This window comes from Crotalus tigris, unplaced genomic scaffold (assembly GCF_016545835.1).
Source record: "Crotalus tigris isolate CLP2741 ecotype Arizona unplaced genomic scaffold, ASM1654583v1 scf7180000019840.826796, whole genome shotgun sequence".
NCBI lineage: Eukaryota > Metazoa > Chordata > Lepidosauria > Squamata > Viperidae > Crotalus > Crotalus tigris.
Window position 1 is genome coordinate 768,045 of NW_024097735.1, and position 20,782 is coordinate 788,826.

The following is a 20,782-nucleotide window of genomic DNA, read 5'->3' on the forward strand; positions in this document are numbered from 1 at the left end:
GCGTCATAAGTCATTTTCCCCCAGTGCCGTTGTAACTCCGAGCGGTCACTAAACAGATTGTCGTAAGTCGAGGACTACCTGTCATGAGGTTGAAACAGAGGATCGAAACTGTTCCATAGAACAATTAACCAGTGGAACCACCTGCCTCCAGAAGCGGTGAATGCTCCAACACTGGAGGTTTTTAAGAAGAGACCAGACAGCCATTTGTCCGAAATTGGTATATGAGCAAGGGGTTGGACTAGATGACCTCCAAGATCCCTTCCAACTTTATTATTATTATTAAAATTCTCCATGTTAGCTTGGAAGAAATTCAGCACGGAGGACCAGAGCCGTGAGGCGATTCTGCGGTGGTTCGCTTGGACAAGCTGACTTCATCTCTGCCCACCCGTTCCAGGTGGATGAACGTGGCCTTCAGGAGCTCCTCAACCCAAGTTCTCCCCGGGGGTTTTCTCTGGGCAGGGCCCCAAAACGACCTCCCTGATCTCATTTGGGTTCCAGGTTGGGTTCTCCATCCCTCTTGACCCCCTTTTTCGAGGGAACGTCAGAATCTCCAGACATGGGGTGGTGGCAAAACGTTGCCGAGATCCTGGTTGATGTGTGGAAGCACCCAAATGAAGGTTGTCTTGAACCCACCTGGGAGTGGGGAACAGAGGAACCCACCCACCCACCCCCAGTGTTAAGGGAACCCCACTGTGGGGCTGGAAAGGTAGAACTGGGACCAAGGGAAGCCCCCGCCAGAAGAATTGAAGTTCCTCAAACCAACCGTGCAGAAGACGAGAAGGGAAAGACGAAGTCATCCTGGGAAGGAGAATCCATGGGCCGCGAGGACTTGCTTGGAGATCCCCCAAACCTCAGATTATCAAGAAAGATAATCTCCAGCCGGGGCGCTGCTGGTGTGGTCAAGATTGGGACGGGACCGTGATGGGATTCCAACTGTCCTCCAGGTCTCCTGAAGCGCCACCCTCCTTGACTTGGACGTTGACGTCCTTTCTGCCTCGCATCCACCGTGCCCAGCCGAGGGGGTCCTCATGGAGTAGCCAGGACCCTTTTTAGGAAATTGGGCAAGGTGGAAATCCCGCCGGCATTGGTTCGTGTCAGTTTCAGGTCTCTGATCCAGAAGCTTTCAAGAGCTATTCAACGGCTGAGAGAGATTGGGAAGTTCTGGATAGCTTCTGGAGAGAGAGTTTGGGAAGTTCTGGAGAGAGAGTTTGGGAAGTTCCGGATAGCTTCTGGAGAGAGAGTTTTGGGAAGTTCTGGATAGCTTCTGGAGAGAGAGTTTGGGAAGTTCCGGATAGCTTCTGGAGAGAGAGTTTTGGGAAGTTCTGGATAGCTTCTGGGGAGAGAGATTGGGAAGTTCCGGATAGCTTCTGGAGAGAGGTTGGAAAGTTCTGGAGAGAGAGTTTTGGGAAGTTCCGGATAGCTTCTGGAGAGAGAGTTTTGGGAAGTTCTGGATAGCTTCTGGAGAGAGGTTTTGGGGGAAGTTCCGGATAGCTTCTGGAGAGAGAGTTTTGGGAAGTTCTGGATAGCTTCTGGAGAGAGAGTTTTGGGAAGTTCTGGATAGCTTCTGGAGAGAGAGTTGGGAAGTTCTGGATAGCTTCTGGGGAGAGAGATTGGGAAGTTCCGGATAGCTTCTGGAGAGAGAGTTTTGGAAAGTTCTGGATAGCTTCTGGAGAGAGAGTTTTGGGAAGTTCTGGATAGCTTCTGGAGAGAGGTTTTGGGGGAAGTTCTGGATAGCTTCTGGAGAAAGATTGGGAAGTTCCGGATAGCTTCTGGAGAGAGAGTTTTGGGAAGTTCCGGATAGCTTCTGGAGAGAGTTTTGGGAAGTTCTGGATAGCTTCTGGAGAGAGTTTGGGAAGTTCTGGAGAGAGAGTTTGGGAAGTTCCGGATAGCTTCTGGAGAGAGAGTTGGGGAAGTTCTGGATAGCTTCTGGGGGGAGAGATTGGGAAGTTCTGGATAGCTTCTGGAGAGAGATTGGGAAGTTCTGGATAGCTTCTGGAGAGAGTTTCAGGAAGGAAGGAGACTCTAAATGTTGCTGGAGATAGGGTTGAAGGCTTCAATCTTGGCAGCTTGTCCACGTGCGGACTTCAACTCCCAGAATTCCCCCAACCAGCACAGCTGAAGGCAGGTCACAGAGAGAAGACCCAGGGATTGTCAAGACTTAGAGAGAGGTGGTCAACTCTAGGAGTACGTCCAGCCGACCAGCCCTCACTAGGAACTCGCTGTGAGAGGGATCTCGGAGTCCTAGCGGACCATCACTTAAACATCAGCCAACCGTGCGCTGCAGCTGCCAAAAAGGCCAACACAATCCTAAATTGCATTAACAGAGGGAAAGAATCAAGATCACGTGAAGTGTTAATACCACTTTACAAGGCCTTGGTAAGGCCACACTTGGAATCCTGCATCCAGTTTTGGTCACCACGATGTAAAAAAGATGTTGAGACTCTGGAAAGAGTACAGAGAAGAGCAACAAAGATGATCAGGGGACTGGAGGCTGAAACGTATACGGAACGGTTGCTGGAATTGGGTATGTCTAGTTTAACGAAGAGAAGGACGAGGGGGGACATGATAGCAGCCTTCCAGTATCTCAGGGGCTACCCCAAAGAAGAGGCAGTCAAGCTATTCCCCAAAGCCCCTGAAGGCAGGACAAGAAGCAACGGGTGGAAACTCATTAAGGAGAGAAGCAACCTAGAACTAAGGAGAAACTTCCTGACAGTGAGAACAATTAACCAGTGGAACTACCTGCCTCCAGAAGCGATGAATGCTCCAACACTGGAGGTTTTTAAGAAGAGACTGGACAGCCATTTGTCTGAAATGGTATAGGGTTTCCTGCCTGAGCAGGGGGTTGGACTAGATGACCTCCAGCTCTTTTATTCTGCTTGCTTTTTGGTATTAACGGTGCCCGTTTTCGCTGGTGCAATGCTAGGGAAACCGTTTGACAAGACAACCATGCAGATGGTCCTCACTAAGATGCCCGAGCAGCCCCATTCTCAACCGTCGGACTTCCCATTGTATATAGCTGTATAAAGTGTATAATCTGAAATCGGGCAGGGAGTGAAGGCAATCGGCCAAAAGAGCTGAGTAGCATTTGGAGCCCCCCCCCCAAATGACCCCGTCATGAATCCTGAGAGCCAGACATTTGTGGCCAGGAAAAAAAACCAAATTATACAGGTAGTCCTCAACTTACGACCACAGCCGGAAACGTAGCTAAGCCAGGCCGTTGTTTACCGAGTCTCGTTTGATGTCATGCCTTTTGCTCACGGTGCTTGAGCGGATCGTTGCCGTCGTTAAATGAATCTCGGCCGTTCGGCAAATCCGGCTTCCCCCCCCCCATGAGCTGCTTGTCAGGTGGCTGCACATGGCGAGCGGTTGACTCCACAGCTGCCGTAAACACACTGCCCAGAGGCCAAATTTCGGCCATAGGGACACTGCAGTGGCCGTCAGAGTGAGGATTGCGCGGAAGTCGTGTTTTTAAAAGCGCCGTCGTAACTTCGAGACGGTCGGTAAACAAAGGGTTTTGTAAACGGAGGATGACCTGCATTGGCAACTTGGTCCCTGCTTTGGAAGTGACCCCCACCACCTCTCCACATTTAAGGTTGGGCACCTGTGACCCCCCCCAGCCCCCCCAGATCAGGACTCCAGAAAGAACCAACCCAAGTCTTTGGCTCCTGTCTTTGACCACCTGCTATGCCCCCCCCCCCCGCCATTACTCTAAGTGTTATTTAAAGGTCTTTTGGGGGGGGTTGCACGATTGATGCTCGCTCTAGAGAAGAGGTGGGGGAACGGTGGCCCCTTTGCGACTCGTGGACTTCAACCCCCAGAATTCCTGAGCCAGCTTGGCCCCCGCTTTGGAGTTGAGCCCCCCCCTCTCTGTCCTCATTTCAGGGGTCCATGCCACAGGCACCCCCCCTTCCCATGAATTAGGAAACAACCCCCTCCCCACTATATTCCCCCTTTTCAAACCTGTTTGGGGGAGCAGGAAAAGGCCCACCTGCCCCCCATCTCCAACGATGCATATTAATGGACACATTGGCCCCACCCAACACCGGTCGGGCATCTGTAGTGCCCCCCCAGCCAGAAAGAAGCAGCCAGAACCCCCCCCCCCAGCCATAAAGAAGCTCCCAACACTGGAAGTTTTTAAGAAGAGACTGGACAGCCATTTGTCTGAAATGGTATAGGGTTTCCTGCCTGAGCAGGGGGTTGGACTACATGACCTCCAAGGTCCCTTCCAACTTTATTATTATTAATTATTATTATTATTAGCTCAAGTCTTTGGCTCCTGTCTATCATGACCTGCCGTTTTCCCTCCCCTTCCTTTGTTCTGCCATTACTGTTATTTAAAGGTCTTTTTTGGGGGGGGTTGCATGAGAGAAGAGGTGGGGAACGGTGGCACCTTTATGACTTGTGGACTTCAACTCCCAGAATTCCTGAGTCAGCCATGTTCAGGCTCCCCGGCTGGCTGAGGAATTCTGGGAGTTGAAGTCCAGAGGTCGTAAAGGGGACATAGTTGCTGGCTGAGGAATTCTGGGAGTTGAAGTCCAGCAGTCATTAAGGGACATAGTTGCTGGCTGAGGAATTCTGGGAGTTGAAGTCCAGAGGTCCTTAAGGGACCAGCGTTCTCCACCTGTCCTCTAGAGCAACGTTGAATGGCTCGGATGTTTCGGGAGGCTATGGAGAACCCTTTGGAACGCATAGCTTCTTGTTGAGGTGAATGCTGTTAGTCCTCTAGTTACGACCACAACGGAGCCCAAAATTTACGTGGCGAAGCAAAGACAGTTACTTGAGCTTTGCCCCATTTTATGACCCTTTTTATCTGTGGTTTTTAAGTTAGTCGTGCAGCTGTTAAGTGAATCCGGCTTCCCCACTTTTTGCTTGTCGGAAGGTTGCAAAAGGGGGTCACATGACACCCCCCAGGACACCGCAACCGTCGAAAGTACATGCCAGTTGCCAAGTGTTTGAATTTTGATTGCGTGACCACGACCACCGCAGCAGTTGTAAAGTGTGAAAATTGTTCATAAGTCCCGTTTTTCCTGGTTCTTTTGCACGGTCGCTAAATGAACCGTTACAAGTAAAAAAAATGCCTGAACACCGGGTTGGACTAGATGACCTCTGAGGCCCCTTCCAACTTTATTTTAATTATTATTATTAAGTCGAGGACTACCTTATAGTTGGAGTTTCTTACATAAAGTAATTTGCAGTCCACGGCGGAAGACGGTGGGCTCTTGAGATGGGAAGCCCTTTGCAACGGGGGTCCGCCGATATATTTCTCTTTAATTATCCGGCCCGCAGAGTTTTAATTCCGTTAAATCTCTTTTAAAACCTTTTTACTGGAAATGAGAGTCTTCCACGCTTTCAATCTTAAGGTTTTTTAATCCGGCGGAGAGGGAGGGGGGGCAGTGGGGTAGAACTGGTGTATTGGAAAAGCCCCCCCCACCTCCCCCAATCTCCTGCCCCCCTAACCCCCCTAACCCTCAAGTCACAACTTGTGAATATGACGTGTAAATCCATAACGCTCATGATTTCGTTCTGAAGATCAAGTAGTGATCTCTCGGGACAGATTTAAAGCCAAGAGTTTGTAACTGTACGATATTTACTGTAAGATTGTAGAACATTCGATAAAACTATTAAAAATATTTCCAAAAAAAGAAATATTAAAAAAAAACACCACCAAGATCTTGAGTCTTGATTTCAAAAGTGTCTGCTTTCAAATGGAACGGATGGTTTTGCTTAACGGGATTCAAACTTCCAACCTGCAGGTAATCGTCAACTTACAGGCCACAAGTGAGCCCCTCCAATTTATGTTGCTAAGCGAGACAGATCGTTCAATGAGTTTTTGTCCCCATTTTGCCACCGTTGTTAAGTGAATCATGCAGTTGTTAAGTGAATCCAGCTTCCCCATTTGACTTTGCTTGTCCGAAGGCCGACAAAGGATCACAGCACATTGCGGCCGTCACAAATAGGAATCCGTTGCCAGGAATCGAAATTCTGATCAAGTGACCCTGCGGACACTGCAACAGTCATAAGTGTGAAAAATGGCCATAAGTCAAGTCACATTTTTCAATGCCATTACAACTTCAAACTGTCACTAAGTGAATGACTGTAAATCAAGGACTAAACCTGTAGCTCGTGGGCAAAAAGAAGGTGGAGGGGCTGGTGGCAGAAGTGGGATACCCCGAAAAAGGCAGAAGTTGGTGGATTTCACACAGAAAACCCCATGAACCGCGGAGAGCCGCCGACTTTTCAAAACACAAAGTGTGGGGTTTGCAAAATCGGCTTCCCACGATTTTGTTACCGTTTGTCATCAATCAAGGGAAGCTCCGCCATTTTCAAAATTGCGCGACATGTCAAAAAGTCCATTTAAAAATAAAAAAATTAAAACGCCAGTTTTTTAGTCCATCTTGGTGTTTGCTACTAGGGTTTTTTTTTTTATAATCGAGGGGGAAGAAATTCAGGGATAGATAAAGAGGGAGAGATATATATACAGGTGGTCCTCGCTTTACGACGCCCCCAATTGGGATAATTTCCGCTGCTAAAGAAGGCGGTTGTTAAAAGTGAGTGGTGCCCGATTTGGCTACTTTTTTTTTTTTTTTTTTTGGTCGAGGTTGTCAAGTGAATCACGGCAGTTGTTAAGTGAATCATGCAGTCGTTAAGTGAATCCAACTTCCCCATTGACTTTGCTTGTCAGAAGGTTAACCCCGGGACACTGCAGCCGTCGTAAATACGAGTCCGTTGCCAAGCATCCAAATTTCGATCATATGGCCATGGGGGATGCCGCAACCATCGTAAGTGTGAAAAACGGTCATAACTCCCTGCACTTGTAGCTTTGGTCACTAAACGAATTGTTGTATGTCAAGGACTTTGTACACCAATCTCTCTCTCCCCCTCCTTTCCTTTCCTCTCTATGCCCAGCCCTGGACTTTCCTTGTGGAAGAGCGCCCTCTGCTGGATCCCTCCAGCTAGTGCATTTAGCAGCAGAATCTGTTTCTCTTGATTCTTTTTCCTTCAGGGCATTTTAAAGGTGTTAAAGAACACAAGTGTGTGGACGTTCCTTTGCAGTGATGGGGTTACAGAGAGAGTCATGCTTCGTTTTGGCCCCAGGCTATTTGTGACTTTATCTTAGTAAAGGAGTTTGTCTAAACTGGGAGACGTTGCTCCAGATCAGGCGACCATATTCAAAATAGATAAGAGTAGAGTAGAATAGAAATAGAATACAAATACAGAATGGAATAAGTATAGGAATAGAATAGAAATATAGAATGGAATTGAAGGAATGAAGAATAGAATAGAACAGAACAGAACAAATAGAATAGGAATAGAATAGAAATATAGAATGGAATAGAATAGAAGGAATGAAGAATAGAATAGAAAGAACAGAATAGAAATACAGAATAGAATAGGTATAGGAATAGAGTAGAAATATAGAATAGAAACAATAGAAATATAGGAATAGAATAGAGGGAATGAAGAACAGAACAGAACAACAGAACAATAGAATAGGCATAGAATAGAAATATAGAATGGAATGGAATAGAATAGATGAAGAATAGAATAGAAAGAATAGAATACAACAGAATAGAAATACAGAATAGAATAGGAGTAGAATAGAAATATAGAATAGAATACAATAGAATAGAAATATAGAATGGAATAGAATAGAAGGAATGAAGAATAGAATAGAAAAAAGAACAGAATAGAAATACAGAATAGAATAGGTATAGGAATAGAATAGAAATATAGAATGGAATTGAAGGAATGAAGAATAGAATAGAACAGAACAGAATAAATAGAATAGGAATAGAATAGAAATATAGAATGGAATAGAATAGAAGGAATGAAGAATAGAATAGAAAGAACAGAATAGAAATACAGAATAGAATAGGTATAGGAATAGAGTAGAAATATAGAATAGAAACAATAGAAATATAGGAATAGAATAGAGGGAATGAAGAACAGAACAGAACAACAGAACAATAGAATAGGCATAGAATAGAAATATAGAATGGAATGGAATAGAATAGATGAAGAATAGAATAGAAAGAATAGAATACAACAGAATAGAAATACAGAATAGAATAGGAGTAGAATAGAAATATAGAATAGAATACAATAGAATAGAAATATAGAATGGAATAGAATAGAAGGAATGAAGAATAGAATAGAAAAAAGAACAGAATAGAAATACAGAATAGAATAGGTATAGGAATAGAATAGAAATATAGAATGGAATTGAAGGAATGAAGAATAGAATAGAACAGAACAGAATAAATAGAATAGGAATAGAATAGAAATATAGAATGGAATAGAATAGAAGGAATGAAGAATAGAATAGAAAGAACAGAATAGAAATACAGAATAGAATAGGTATAGGAATAGAGTAGAAATATAGAATAGAAACAATAGAAATATAGGAATAGAATAGAGGGAATGAAGAACAGAACAGAACAACAGAACAATAGAATAGGCATAGAATAGAAATATAGAATGGAATGGAATAGAATAGATGAAGAATAGAATAGAAAGAATAGAATACAACAGAGAATAGAAATACAGAATAGAATAGGAGTAGAATAGAAATATAGAATAGAATACAATAGAATAGAAATATAGAATGGAATAGAATAGAAGGAATGAAGAATAGAATAGAAAAAAGAGAACAGAATAGAAATACAGAATAGAATAGGTATAGGAATAGAATAGAAATATAGAATGGAATTGAAGGAATGAAGAATAGAACAGAACAACAGAACAGAACAAATACAAAATAGAATAGGAATAGAATAGAAATATAGAATAGAATGCAATAGAATAGAAATATAGAATGGAATAGAATAGAAGGAATGAAGAATAGAATAGAAAGAACAGAACAGAATAGAAATACAGAATAGAATAAGTATAGGAATAGAATAGAAATATAGAATGGAATTGAAGGAATGAAGAATAGAATAGAACAGAACAGAACAAATAGAATAGGAATAGAATAGAAATATAGAATGGAATAGAATAGAAGGAATGAAGAACAGAACAACAGAATAGAATAGAAATAGAATAGAAATATAGAATAGAAAAAGAAAGAATAGGAATAGGAATAGAGCTGGAAGGGACCTTGGAGCAGACAGTTTGCGTGCAGCTCAACCGAGGCATTTCCCAGGGCCAGCCGGGGATGCCTTCAGATCCCCCTTCCAAATAATAATAATAATAGTAGTAAAAGAACAACTGGAGGAATTAAATGTTCAGTAAAATGTCATTCTTTTAGATGGGTGTCCCTTTGCATTAGTAGTGGCTTCTCAACCGGGGCAACGTTAAGACTGATGGACTTCAACTCCCAGAATTCTGGGAGTCGTCGTCCACCCAGCTGAACATGGCCAAGGTTGAGAAGCAGCAGCCCAAAACAGAATTGGAAAACGGGTGTTGACCCTTCATTAGTTCTCCTCATTTGCAAGCATTTCCTTGGGCGTTTTAAAGCCAAATAGGTACATTCTCTGCAGCAGCATCTCCCACTGTCTCGAGTGCGAAATGTACCCAAGGCGAGACTAGAACTCACCGTCTCCTGGTGATTGGTCCAAAGTCACCCAGCCAGCTTCCATGCCTAAAGCGGGACTAGAACTCACCGTCTCCTGGCGATTGGCCCAAAGTCACCCAGCCAGCTTCCATGTCTCAGGCGGGACTAGAACTCACCGTCTCCTGATGATTGGCCCAAAGTCAGCCAGCCAGCTTTCGTGTCTCAGGCAGGACTAGAACTCACCGTCTCCTGGTGATTGGCCCAAAGTCAGCCAATCGGCTTTTGTGTCATGTGAACCCGGACATCAGGACTTCAACTGACCTGGTTGAGCCTCTGTGCTCACAGCATGGACTTTGTGAGTCATTAAGGTTTTCAAAGCATTGGAAGTCCTATTACTGGGTTTGGCTTCTTGGCACCAAATCTGGATATTGCACTTGCAGATGGACGGAGAGAGGCCGGAAGTCATCAGTAAGAAGGAAGATCAGGTATTTGGTCACCTTTAACCTTGAGAAGGCTGACCAGGTGGGGAAGGAGGAGATTGGTCTTTGGAGAAGATGTCCCACCAGGTGATCAACCCCCTATCTCTAGGGCAGGATGCAGAAAATGGCTGTTGTGAACAAAACGATAGACTTGGAAGGGACCTTGGAGGTCTTCTAGTCCAGCCCCGTTTAAGCAGGAGACCCTTTACCATTTCAGACAAATGGCTGTCCAATCTCAGGCGTTCAGTTCTAAAGAAGGTCCCAATTGCACAGAAGGTCCACTGAGCACAAAAACCGGTGGGCTGTTCTCCAGATCTCACCCAGTAGATTCCTGGCCCAAGCAGGGGGTTGGGCTGGATGGCCTCTAGGATCCCATCCAAGCTGAAACCCTTCCAGCGGGATTCGCTGGGTATAACCCACTCACCGGTTACTCATAGGGTAGGAGCCATTTACTCAACTAATCAAGGGGAGAAGCAACCTAGAACTAAGGAGAAACTTCCTGACAGTGAGGACAATTAATCAGTGGAACAACCTGCCTCCAGAAGCAGTAAATGCTCCAACACTGGAAGTTTTTAAGAAGAGACTGGATAGCCATTTGTCCAAAATGGTGTAGGCTTTCCTGCCTGAGCAGGGGGTTGGACTAGATGACCTCCAAGGTCCCTTCCAACTGTCTTCTTCTTCTTCTTCTTCCTCCTCCTCCTCCTCCTCCTCCTCCTCCTCCTCCTCCTCCTCCTCCTCTTCTTCTTCTTCTTCTTCTTCTTCTTCTTCTTCTTCTTCTTCTTCTTCTTCTTCTTCTTCTTCTTCTTCTTCCTACTACTACTACTACTACTACTACTACTACTACTACTACTACTACTACTAAGGCACTTCAAGGAAGTGAAATGTTTTCCCCTATGCTGCGTTCATGTGTGTGAGAGGGATGAGAGGGGAGGAAGGAGTAGGGAGGAAGTAGGATGGTTAGAGGAGAAGGGGAGGGGAAGAGAGTAGGAGGGGAGGAGAGAAAGAGGAGGGAAGTAGGGAAGGTTTAGAGAAGGTAGACGCAGCCTGGGGGGAATGGGCAGGCGGTACCAATGGTTAATTGTATTTTGTATGAATAAATGGAAAATAAAAACTTTAAAAAAAAAGGAAGTGAAATGTTGAGTTTTGTGAAGTGATCCTCGGTGGACTGTGGACAATTTGACATCCCCGGGCAATTCTAACTCCTGTTTTATTTATTATTAAGAAAATTTATATGGCCCCTCAACTCCTCATTCGCAGAGTACGGGGCCAATCTCCTCGCCGCAGGGTTGATGTTCCACAGGGAGGGAGCCACCACAGAGCAGGCCCTCCTCCTGGATCCCACCAGATGGACCTCTTCAAGGGAATGGGACCCCGTAACATCCCCCTGCCTCCCCAGCCTGTTGGATTGGGTGGATCTAACTAGGATCAACTGGTTCCAAACCAGGGAGGGCTTTGACGGTGTCAATAAGCACCCCGAATTGGACCCGAAAGCAAAGCGGCAGCCGGCGCAGATACCGACAAAGGAGGCGACACGCGTGCAAAAACAGGCTTGCAAAAAACCAAGACAGGCCACTGCAGTTTGAACCAGTTGAAGCTTCCGGGTAGTTTTCAAGGGCAGCCCCCTGTACAGAGCGCATTGCAGTAGTCAAGACAGGCGTGTGGGTGAGTGTGAGCAGAGCTTGAGAGAGTTGTCTGCTCAACACTTTCTCTCCCACCCAGCCCCCCCCCCCCAAACTCTGACAAAGCTGGGGCAACTGCCAGCCGTTGATCCGTTTTCCGGTTTTTATTCATCAACATAATAGAAACGAAACTTCCGGTAAGGCCTGTTCCATTTAACGTCACACCACGAAGGGTGGGCAATAAATAAACCTGGGGACAAAACGGGGAGGAGCCCACTGCGCGGGGTGGGCCAGGTGCCTCCACCTTGCTTTGCCCGCATAAATAATACGTAGGGGGAAAAAAACACGAGAAAACAAACAAAAAAAATGGATGGGAATGACACTTGGTTAGTAATAAGGTTGCTAAGGGAATCTGCAAAATCGAAACGTCGCAAAAGCGGATCACGTGACCCGGGGACATTGCGACCGCCATAAATACGAGTCAGTTGCCCAAGCCTCCGAATTTGGACCAGGAAGGGTGCTGCAAGGATCATAACTGAAAAACGGTCGTAAGTCACTTTGTTTCAGTGCTGTTGTAACGGTCAAATGGTCACTAAATGAAACGGTTGTAAGTCAAGGGAGATCTGTATTTTCTTTTCTTTCTTTCTTTCTTTCTTTCTTTCTTTCTTTCTTTCTTTCTTTCTTTCTTAATAAACGGTTATAAGGGCAACCTGTATATATTCTTTCTTTCTTTTTTTTCTGAATGGTTATAAGTCAAGGGCTACCTGTTTATCTTTCTTTCTTTCTTTCTTGTTATAAGTCAAGGGCTACCTGTATCTATCTATTTATCTTTCTCTTTCTTTCTGTCTTTCTTTCTTTCTTTCTTTCTGGTTATAAGTCAAGGGCTACCTGTATCTATTTATCTTTCTTTCTTTCTTTCTTTCTTTCTTTCTTTCTTTCTTTCTTTCTTTCTTTCTTTCTTTCTTTCTGGTTATGTTTACCTGTATCTATCTATCTATCTATCTATCTATCTGTCTGTCTGTCTGTCTGTCTGTCTGTCTGTCTGTCTGTCTGTCTGTCTGTCTATCTATCTATCTATCTATCTATCTATCTATCTATCTATCTATCTTTTTCTTCCTTCCTTCCTTCCTTTTCTTTCTTTCTTCTTCCTTCCCTCCCTCTCTTTCTCTACACACACACACACACACACACACACACACACACACACACACGCACTCAAAGGTGTCTTCCCTCCCCATTCAAGTAGAGGAAGATACGTATATCACACGCACAACCACAGGCACACACTGCCCATCAGCAGCAGCAGTTCCTCAGCACAGCTGTGTTCAGATGCTGAACAATTTCAGAAAGGGTTAGGGGGCGGGATGGGACACCATCAGGAAATCCCAGGGGGCGTGGCTAAATGGGGAAGGCGAGGAAACATGTCAGGAAAGAAAAGAAAAACCCGCAACCGGGACCGACTTCCGTAGGGTTGCCCAGGAAATGACACGGAGGAGTCCACGCGGTCACCAGCTCGACGTGGCGGAGGCGCCACAGTTCCGCTAAGTCCTGGGCCGCAATAAGAAGAGGCTTTTTTCTTTCTCGTCCTACCCGGCCTGGCTGGCGCGTGACGGAGCTGCCTCTGAGCCGTGCAAAAGGATAACGTAAAGCAAAGGGGCTCCTCCGGCCAGCCTCTCCAAAACCTTGGGTCCTTTGAAGTCTCTGGGCAAGCTGGGAGGGTCCTCTGGAGCTGCCCAGCCCCCCCCCCCCAGCAGAGTCCGACCCAGACGGGGTCCAAGGAGCAGCGAGAAAAGCCGGCTGGCCGCCACCTTCGCCTGGGTCCAGCCCAGGCGCAGCGGGCGGGAAGGCGCTCCTGACGCGCAGCGTCCACAAATGTTGCGTTGCTCCTTCTTCTCGGCCGAGGGGCAGTCAAATGACAACCTGCGAGGGAGGGGGGAGATGGGAGAATGAAATGGCCGCCATCAGGACAAAAAGAGAGGAGGGTTTGCTCCCTGCAAGCAAGTAACATATAAAGAGAGAGCAAAGCCCTGATGAGGTTCCCTAGTTGGGTTGTGAAACGTCTGCAAGCAGAACCGCCAAACTCAGAGGGCAACTAGGACCCCACAGTCGTTCTCCTCCTCCTCCTCCTCTCCAGTAACCCCCCTCCCTTCTAGCACTGATGATGCTACCTAGTTGGGTCATGAAACGTCTGCAAGGAAACCACCCAGCTCAGAGGACACTAAGGACCACACAGTCCTCCTCCTCCTCCTCCTCCTCCTCCTCCTCCTCCTCCTCCTCCTCCTTTCCACGACCACTGCTCCCTTCCAGCACTGATGATGTTACCTATTTGGGTCATGAAACGTCTGCAAGAAAACCACCCAGCTCAGAGAGCAGCAACGACCCCACATTCCTCCTCCTCCTCCTCTCTGCAAACCCCACTCTCTTCTACTACTGATGACGTTACCTAGTTGTGTTATGAAACGTCTGCAAGAAAACCCACCAAACTCAGAGAGCACCAAGGACCCCATTGTTCTCCTCCCCCTCCTCCTCCTCTTCCTCCTCCTCCTCCTCCTCTCCGCAAACCCCCCTCTCTTCTACTGATGACGTTACCTAGTGGCGTTATGAAACGCCTGCAAGAAAACCACCAAACTCAGAGAGCACCCAGGACCCTCACAGTTCTTCCCTCACCCACAAATATTCTCTTTTATTGATGTTTTCTCAGTCCTGAATCTCCTGGCTGGTCGTGCTGGGAAGGCAAAGCAAGACTGGCTCGCTTCCTCTCCTCTCTCTCTCTCTCTCTCTCTCTCCCTCTCTCTCTCTCTCCCTCTCTCCCTCCCTCCCTCCCTCTCTCTCTCTCCCTCTCTCTCTCTCTCTCTCTCTCTCTCTCTCTCCCTCTCTCTCCCTCTCTCTCTCTCTCCCTCCTCTCCTCCCCTCCTCTCCCTCCCTCTCTCTCTCCTCCTCTCTCTCTCTCTCTCCCTCTCTCTCTCTCTCCCTCTCTCCCTCCCCTCCCTCCCTCTCTCTCTCTCCCTCTCTCTCTCTCTCTCTCTCTCCCCTCTCTCTCTCTCTCCCTCTCTCTCTCTCTCTCTCCCTCTCTCTCTCTCTCTCTCTCTCTCTCTCTCTCTCTCTCTCTCGGGGTCTTTCCCCCTCGCCTTGAGAGTCCCTCGGAAGCCGAAGAGACCCCCCCCCCACTTACCTCTTGCTGACTCTCTGCCCCCGTGGGCCGCTTCAGTTTCCCCCCATGGCTGGCCAGCAGCTTTGGCTCTGGGGCGAGGGAGGGGTGAGGGGGCTGGCTGGGCTCGGCCTCCCCCACCCCCTCGGAGATGGTCTTCAGTTCCGTGGGGTTGGCTCTCTGCTCGGGGATACGGGCCACGCGGAACCTGAGAGAAAACAACAAAGGCAGCGTGGAGTTGCCACCCGGACAACGGAGAAGAGACGCAGGGGCCCTCCAAGCTGAAGGCATCTTGCAATTTTTGCCCACTGCAGGTAGTAGTAGTAGTAATAATAATAATAACCATCATCATCATCATCATCAATAGGGTAGACAAAATGCTAAACCCAGTCTGAACATCTGGCTGACTGTGCGATGATCCATAATAATAATAATAATAATAATAATAATAATAATAATTTAATAATTATTAAATAATTAATTAATAATTATTAATAATTAATTATTATTATCTGCAAAAAATATCATTTGCCTGTAAGCAAAAACTGGTGGGATCATAAAATAGAGAAAGTCATAGAAAATGATAAAATTAAACTGCTCTGGGACTTCAGAATTCAAACAGACAAGCACCTGCAACATAACACCCCAGACTTAACAATTGTCGATAAGAAAGACAAAAAAGTCTGGATAGTGGACATGGCAGTGCCTGGAGACAGCAGAATAGACGAGAAAGAACTGGAGAAGATAACAAAATACAAAGACCTACAAATAGAAATAGAAAGACTGTGGCAAAAGCAAGCAAGGGTAGTACCAATAGTCATAGGCTCCTTGGGTGCAATCCCAAAACAACTGGAGCACCACTTGAACACCATTGGCATTGACAAATTCGCTATTAGTCAATTGCAAAAGGCGGCCTTACAAGGAACTGCTTCCATCCTGCGACGATACCTGTAATACCATCAAACATCCACATCTGCCTATCCCAGGTCCTGGGTAAGGACTCGATAGGTAGACAAAATGCCAAATCCAGTCTGAACATCTGGCTGACTGTGCGATGATCCATAGTAATAGTAATAATAATAATAATAAATGGGTAGACAAAATGCCAAATCCAGTCTGAACATCTGGCTGACTGTGCGATGATCCTTAATATAATAATAATAGTAATAATAGTAATAATAATAACAATACTAATAATAAAAAATGGGTAGACAAAATGCCAAACCCAGTCTGAACATCTGGCTGTTTGTGTGATGATCCATCATCATCATCATCAATAGGGTAGACAAAATGCCAAATCCAGTCTGAACATCTGGCAGACTGTGCGATGATCCATAATATAATAATAATAGTAATAATAGTAATAGTAATAATAATAATAATAAATGGGTAGACAAAATGCCAAATCCAGTCTGAACATCTGGCGGACTGTGCAATGATCCATAATATAATAATAATAATAATAATAATAATAGTAATAGTAATAATAATAATAATAAAAAAAAATGGGTAGACAAAATGCCAAATCCAGTCTGAACATCTGGCGGACTGTGCGATGATCCATAACAATAATGATGATGATGATGATGATGATGATGATGTTGGAAAGGACCAACATTATTAGGTCATCTAGTCCAACCCCCTGGTCAGGCAGGAAGCCCTATACTGTTTCAGACAAATGGCTGTCCAGTCTCTTAGCATAGAATAGAGCTGGAAGGGACCTTGGAGGTCATCTAGTCCAACCCCCTGCTCAGGCAGGAAACCCTATACTATTTCAGACAAATGGCAATCCGGTCTCTTCTTAAAAACTTCCAGTGTTGGAGCATCCACCGCTTCTGGAGGCAAGTGGTTCCACTGGTTAATTGTTCTCACTGTCAGGAAGTTTCTCCTTAGTTCTAGATCCTCGACTTACGATGATTCATTTAGTGACAGAAGTTACAATGGCACTGAAAAAAACCCCAGTCCTCACACGTATGACTGTCGCATCCTCACAGTCGTCGCTTGGTCAAAATTTGGAGGCTCGGCTAACCGGTTTGTACAGATAGTCCTCGACTTACAATGATTCATTTAGTGACTGTTTGAAGTTACAACAGTACTGAAACAAACCAACTTCTATCCAGTCCTCACACTTACGACTACTGCAGCATCTTCACAAGTAGTTACATGATCAAAATTTGGACACTTGGCTACTGGCTTGTGCAGGTAGTCCTTGACTTACAACGATTCATTTAGTGACCATTGAAACTTACATGGCATTGAGAAAAGCGACTTATGGCCGTTTTTCACGCTTACGACCGCGGCAGCCTCCCCACGGCCACGGAATGAAAATTTGGGCGCTTGGCCACTGACTCCTCTTTATGATGCTTGCGGTGTCCCAGGGACATGTGATCCCTTTTGGCGACCTTCCGACCAGCAAAGTCAATGGGGAAACTAGATTCACTTAACAGCCATGTTAATCACCTCGTAATCACAGCGATCCACTTAACGACGGTGGCAAGAAAGGACGTAAAAATGGGGGCAACATTCAGTTAAAAACTCACGTAGGGACAGAAATTTTGACCTCAATTGGGATTGTTAGTCGAGGATGACCTGTATCCTTATTTCTCTTGTTCCTCCTTCTAGGCATAGAAGTACTAAGAGTTTGACCTCTTAAGGCAGTGGTTCTCAATCCTTTTAATGCCGTGACCCCCAACCGGCCGTAAGTCGAGGACTACTCAACCGGTCGTAAGTCGAGGACTGCTCAACTGGTGCAGCACCGTTTGCAGAATGGGACTTTTGGCGGGCTCAGCAGGGCAGAGACAGCCTGGACAATTCCTATTGGCTTTTGAAAGCCAATCGAATTAAACTCTATTCAAGAGAGTTTATTCTATTGGCTTTCAAAAGCCAATAGAATAAAAGGGAGTAGCACAGCTAAGGAAAAGGGGAAAAAAAATGGCGGACTGCGTTGTTTGGTGACCCCCGTGAAATGGTCGTTCGACCCCAAATGGGGTCCCGACCCACAGGTCGAGAATCACTGTCTTAAGGACTAGAAACTTGTTTTTAAAAATAATAATAATAAAAAAATAAACAGCACAGAGGAGGCTGAATGCTACACTAGCCTGGCAAGTCATTCAAAGGTGCACTTTGGGCCTTACCTGCCCACGGAGAGGATGGTGATCTCCCCCGGCTGGACACGGCTGGACACAGCCTCGGTGGACCGTAGCATCTCCGGCCACTTCGTCTGGCTGCAGCGGGTGCAGCTGGGGCCCGAGCGCATGGCCAGGCCCTGGATGGTGTGGAGGTGGTGCTGATGCTGGCAGATGTGGGGGATCTGGGGCAGGAGATGCAACCTGGACAGGGCGGGGGAAGAAACGTGCGTCATTTGGAATGATGGAGACAAAGGGCCAATCGGAGACCGGCTAGGACGGTCTTGGCAGGCGCTGGATTGGCTCGGGTTGGTTGGCTGTCAAAGCCCATCATCCTTAACCCTGGGCTCAGAAGGATGGGATGCAGCGTTCAGGGACGGCGGTCGAGGCATCGGATCTGCTGAGCTGGGAAAACTGGGGTTCAAATCCCCGTTTGACGAGTCAATAAAAAAAAAAAATCAGGGAATAGCCATAGCAACAGCCCTTAGATTTATAGACCGCTTTCTCGTGCTTTCCAGCTCTCTGTAAGCCAGTGTTTCTCAACCTGGACAATTTTAAGGCATGTGGACTTCAACTCCCAGAGTGGAATTCTGGGAGTTGAAGTCCACATGCCTTAAAATTGTCAAGGTTGAGAAACACTGCGAGTCTAAGCGGTTTACAGAGTCGGCCTATTTGGCCCCAACAATCCGGGTCCTCATTTTAGCGGCCTCAAGAAGGACGTAATGCTGAGTCAACCTTGAGCCGGTCAGGATCGAACTGGCGGCAGTGGGAATGCAGAGTTTGTCTGCAATGCCACATTCCAACCACAGTGCCACTGTGGGAACCAGCTTGCCCCGGAAATAAACCCATTAAGAAGATGTACGGGTTCAAAAGTCTTAAAATGGTGCTTGGGAGGTGCATAAAAAAAAGGGTCAGGGTTTTGAGGATATCACAACAGCCACCCTGGTGCCTTTTGATACACACACACACGCACACACACACACACACACCCACACACAAACACACAAGGACACTCCCAACCCCCAACAAGGCTGTGATTTGCGCAATCCACCAGACCCCGAACAGCAGAAAAAGAAGCCAGATTAAAGCTATTTGTCTTGTATTAATAGGGAGACACTATATATAATAACTCTTATGTACATAATGTATAATACATTCTTTATTTATGAGATTTTTATCCCGCCTTTATGATTTTTAGAAATCATTCAAGGTGGCAAATATTCTTTCCTATTTTCATCAGCACAACACTGTCAGGTGCATTGGGCTGACAAGAGACCGGCTGAAGGTCACCTAAGGCGGGACTAGAACTCGCCGCCTCCTGGTGATTGGCCCGAAGTCACCCAGCTGGCTCTCATGCCTAAGGCGGGACTAGAACTCATGGTCTCCTGGTGATTGGCCCAAAGTCACCCAGCTGGCTGTCATGCCTAAGGCGGGACTAGAACTCACCGCCTCCTGGTGATTGGCCCAAAGTCACCCAGCTGGCTGTCATGCCTAAGGCGGGACTAGAACTCACGTCTCCTGGTGATTGGCCCAAAGTCACCCAGCTGGCTGCCATGCCTAAGGCGGGATTAGAACTCACCGCCTCCTGGTGATTGGGCCAACGTCACTCAGCTGGCTGTCATGCCTAAGGCAGGACTAGAACTCACCGCATCCTGGTGATTGGCCCAAAGTCACCCAGCTGGCTGTCATGCCTAAGGTGGGACTAGAACTCACCGCCTCCTGGTGATTGGCCCAAAGTCACCCAGCTGGCTGTCATGCCTAAGGCGGGACTAGAACTCACCGTCTCCTAGTGCAGGGGTAGGCAACCTCAGCTCTTTTATGACGCATGGACTTCAACTCCCAGAATTCCTGAGTCAGCTATGCTGACTCAGGAATTCTGGGAGTTGAAGTCCATGCGTCATAAAAGAGCTGAGGTTGCCTATGGCCCACAGTCATCCAGCTGCTTTTCACCCTTAAGACAGGACTAGAACTCTCCATCTCCTGGTTTCTAAGCCAGCACCTTAACCACTAGCCAAACCGGCTAAAACGGCCCCAAAATCTTTGCGATAAAAGTCTCTTCCAGCTCAGCCTTCCTGTTAAAAACCTTCCAACTTTGTGGAGCAGAAAGACTGCAAGAAAAAAAAAGAGTTGTTTTTTTTTATTTTGCTCCAGATAGAAAGGAAGTGGGTCACCTACTTGTTCACAGGCTTGTAAGTTGGCTGGGTGAGTTGCTTGCTGTGGTACTCCTTCAGCATCTCTTCTAGGACGGCTGCATTTTCTGCAGGCAAGAAATTTGGAGGAAATCAGGGTTTTTAACAAGCGCCAAGGAAATGAAAGCCAGCGAGGAAAGTCAGGACATCTCCAATGCACCGTAAAGAAAAAAAAAATCAGATTTCTGGAGGGCGGCTTAAACCATCCGGCGCTTCGGTGGGACATGCACTACAAATTTGCACACACACATACACACACGTACACAAATGCACACACACACATATCACCTGGAAGGCAGCAGTGACGAACAAAATTCATGATGCACCCAGAAAACCTCCCAAGGACAGTTTTTAAGGGGCTGAGTTCAATCTGACGCTACCTTTATTGTTCTCTTATGGCTCTTCCAAATATCCTGCTGGCATGCTAACCTAAACAGGAAGTCCTCGACTTACGTCGACGCCTGAGCCCAAAATTTCCACTGCTAAGCAAGGCAGTTTTAAGTGGGTTGCGCTCCATTTTACAACCTGCCTCCAGAAGCGGTGAATGCGCCAACAACTGGAAAAATTTTTAAGAAGAGACCGGACAGCCATTGGTCCGAAATGGTATAGGGCTTCCTGCCTGAAGCCGGGGGTTGGACTAGATGACTTCCAAGATCCCTTCCAACTTTATTATTATTATTATTATTATTAACTGCGGTGATTCGCTTAACAAATGTGTGCAAGAAA

The 20,782-nt window shown here is 46.3% G+C and overlaps 1 protein-coding gene across 2 annotated transcripts in view; it reads right to left on the reverse strand.

The window, feature by feature from the left end:
- Window positions 1-12,739: 12,739 nt before the first annotated feature.
- The window catches only part of RELT (RELT TNF receptor), a 38,734-nt gene continuing 30,691 nt past the window's right edge, over window positions 12,740-20,782 (reverse strand). Inside the window, exons 8-11 of one of the 2 annotated variants that reach the window (XM_039364740.1) lie at window positions 20,043-20,126; window positions 17,877-18,071; window positions 14,767-14,950; window positions 12,740-13,514 (exon numbers count right to left, since the gene is read on the reverse strand). In XM_039364740.1, the coding sequence (XP_039220674.1) occupies window positions 12,970-13,514; window positions 14,767-14,950; window positions 17,877-18,071; window positions 20,043-20,126 (1,008 nt within the window). In that variant the 3' untranslated portion in view covers window positions 12,740-12,969. The remainder of the gene's footprint in view (window positions 13,515-14,766; window positions 14,951-17,876; window positions 18,072-20,042; window positions 20,127-20,782) is intronic. The other variant, XM_039364741.1, reaches the window with a different exon arrangement.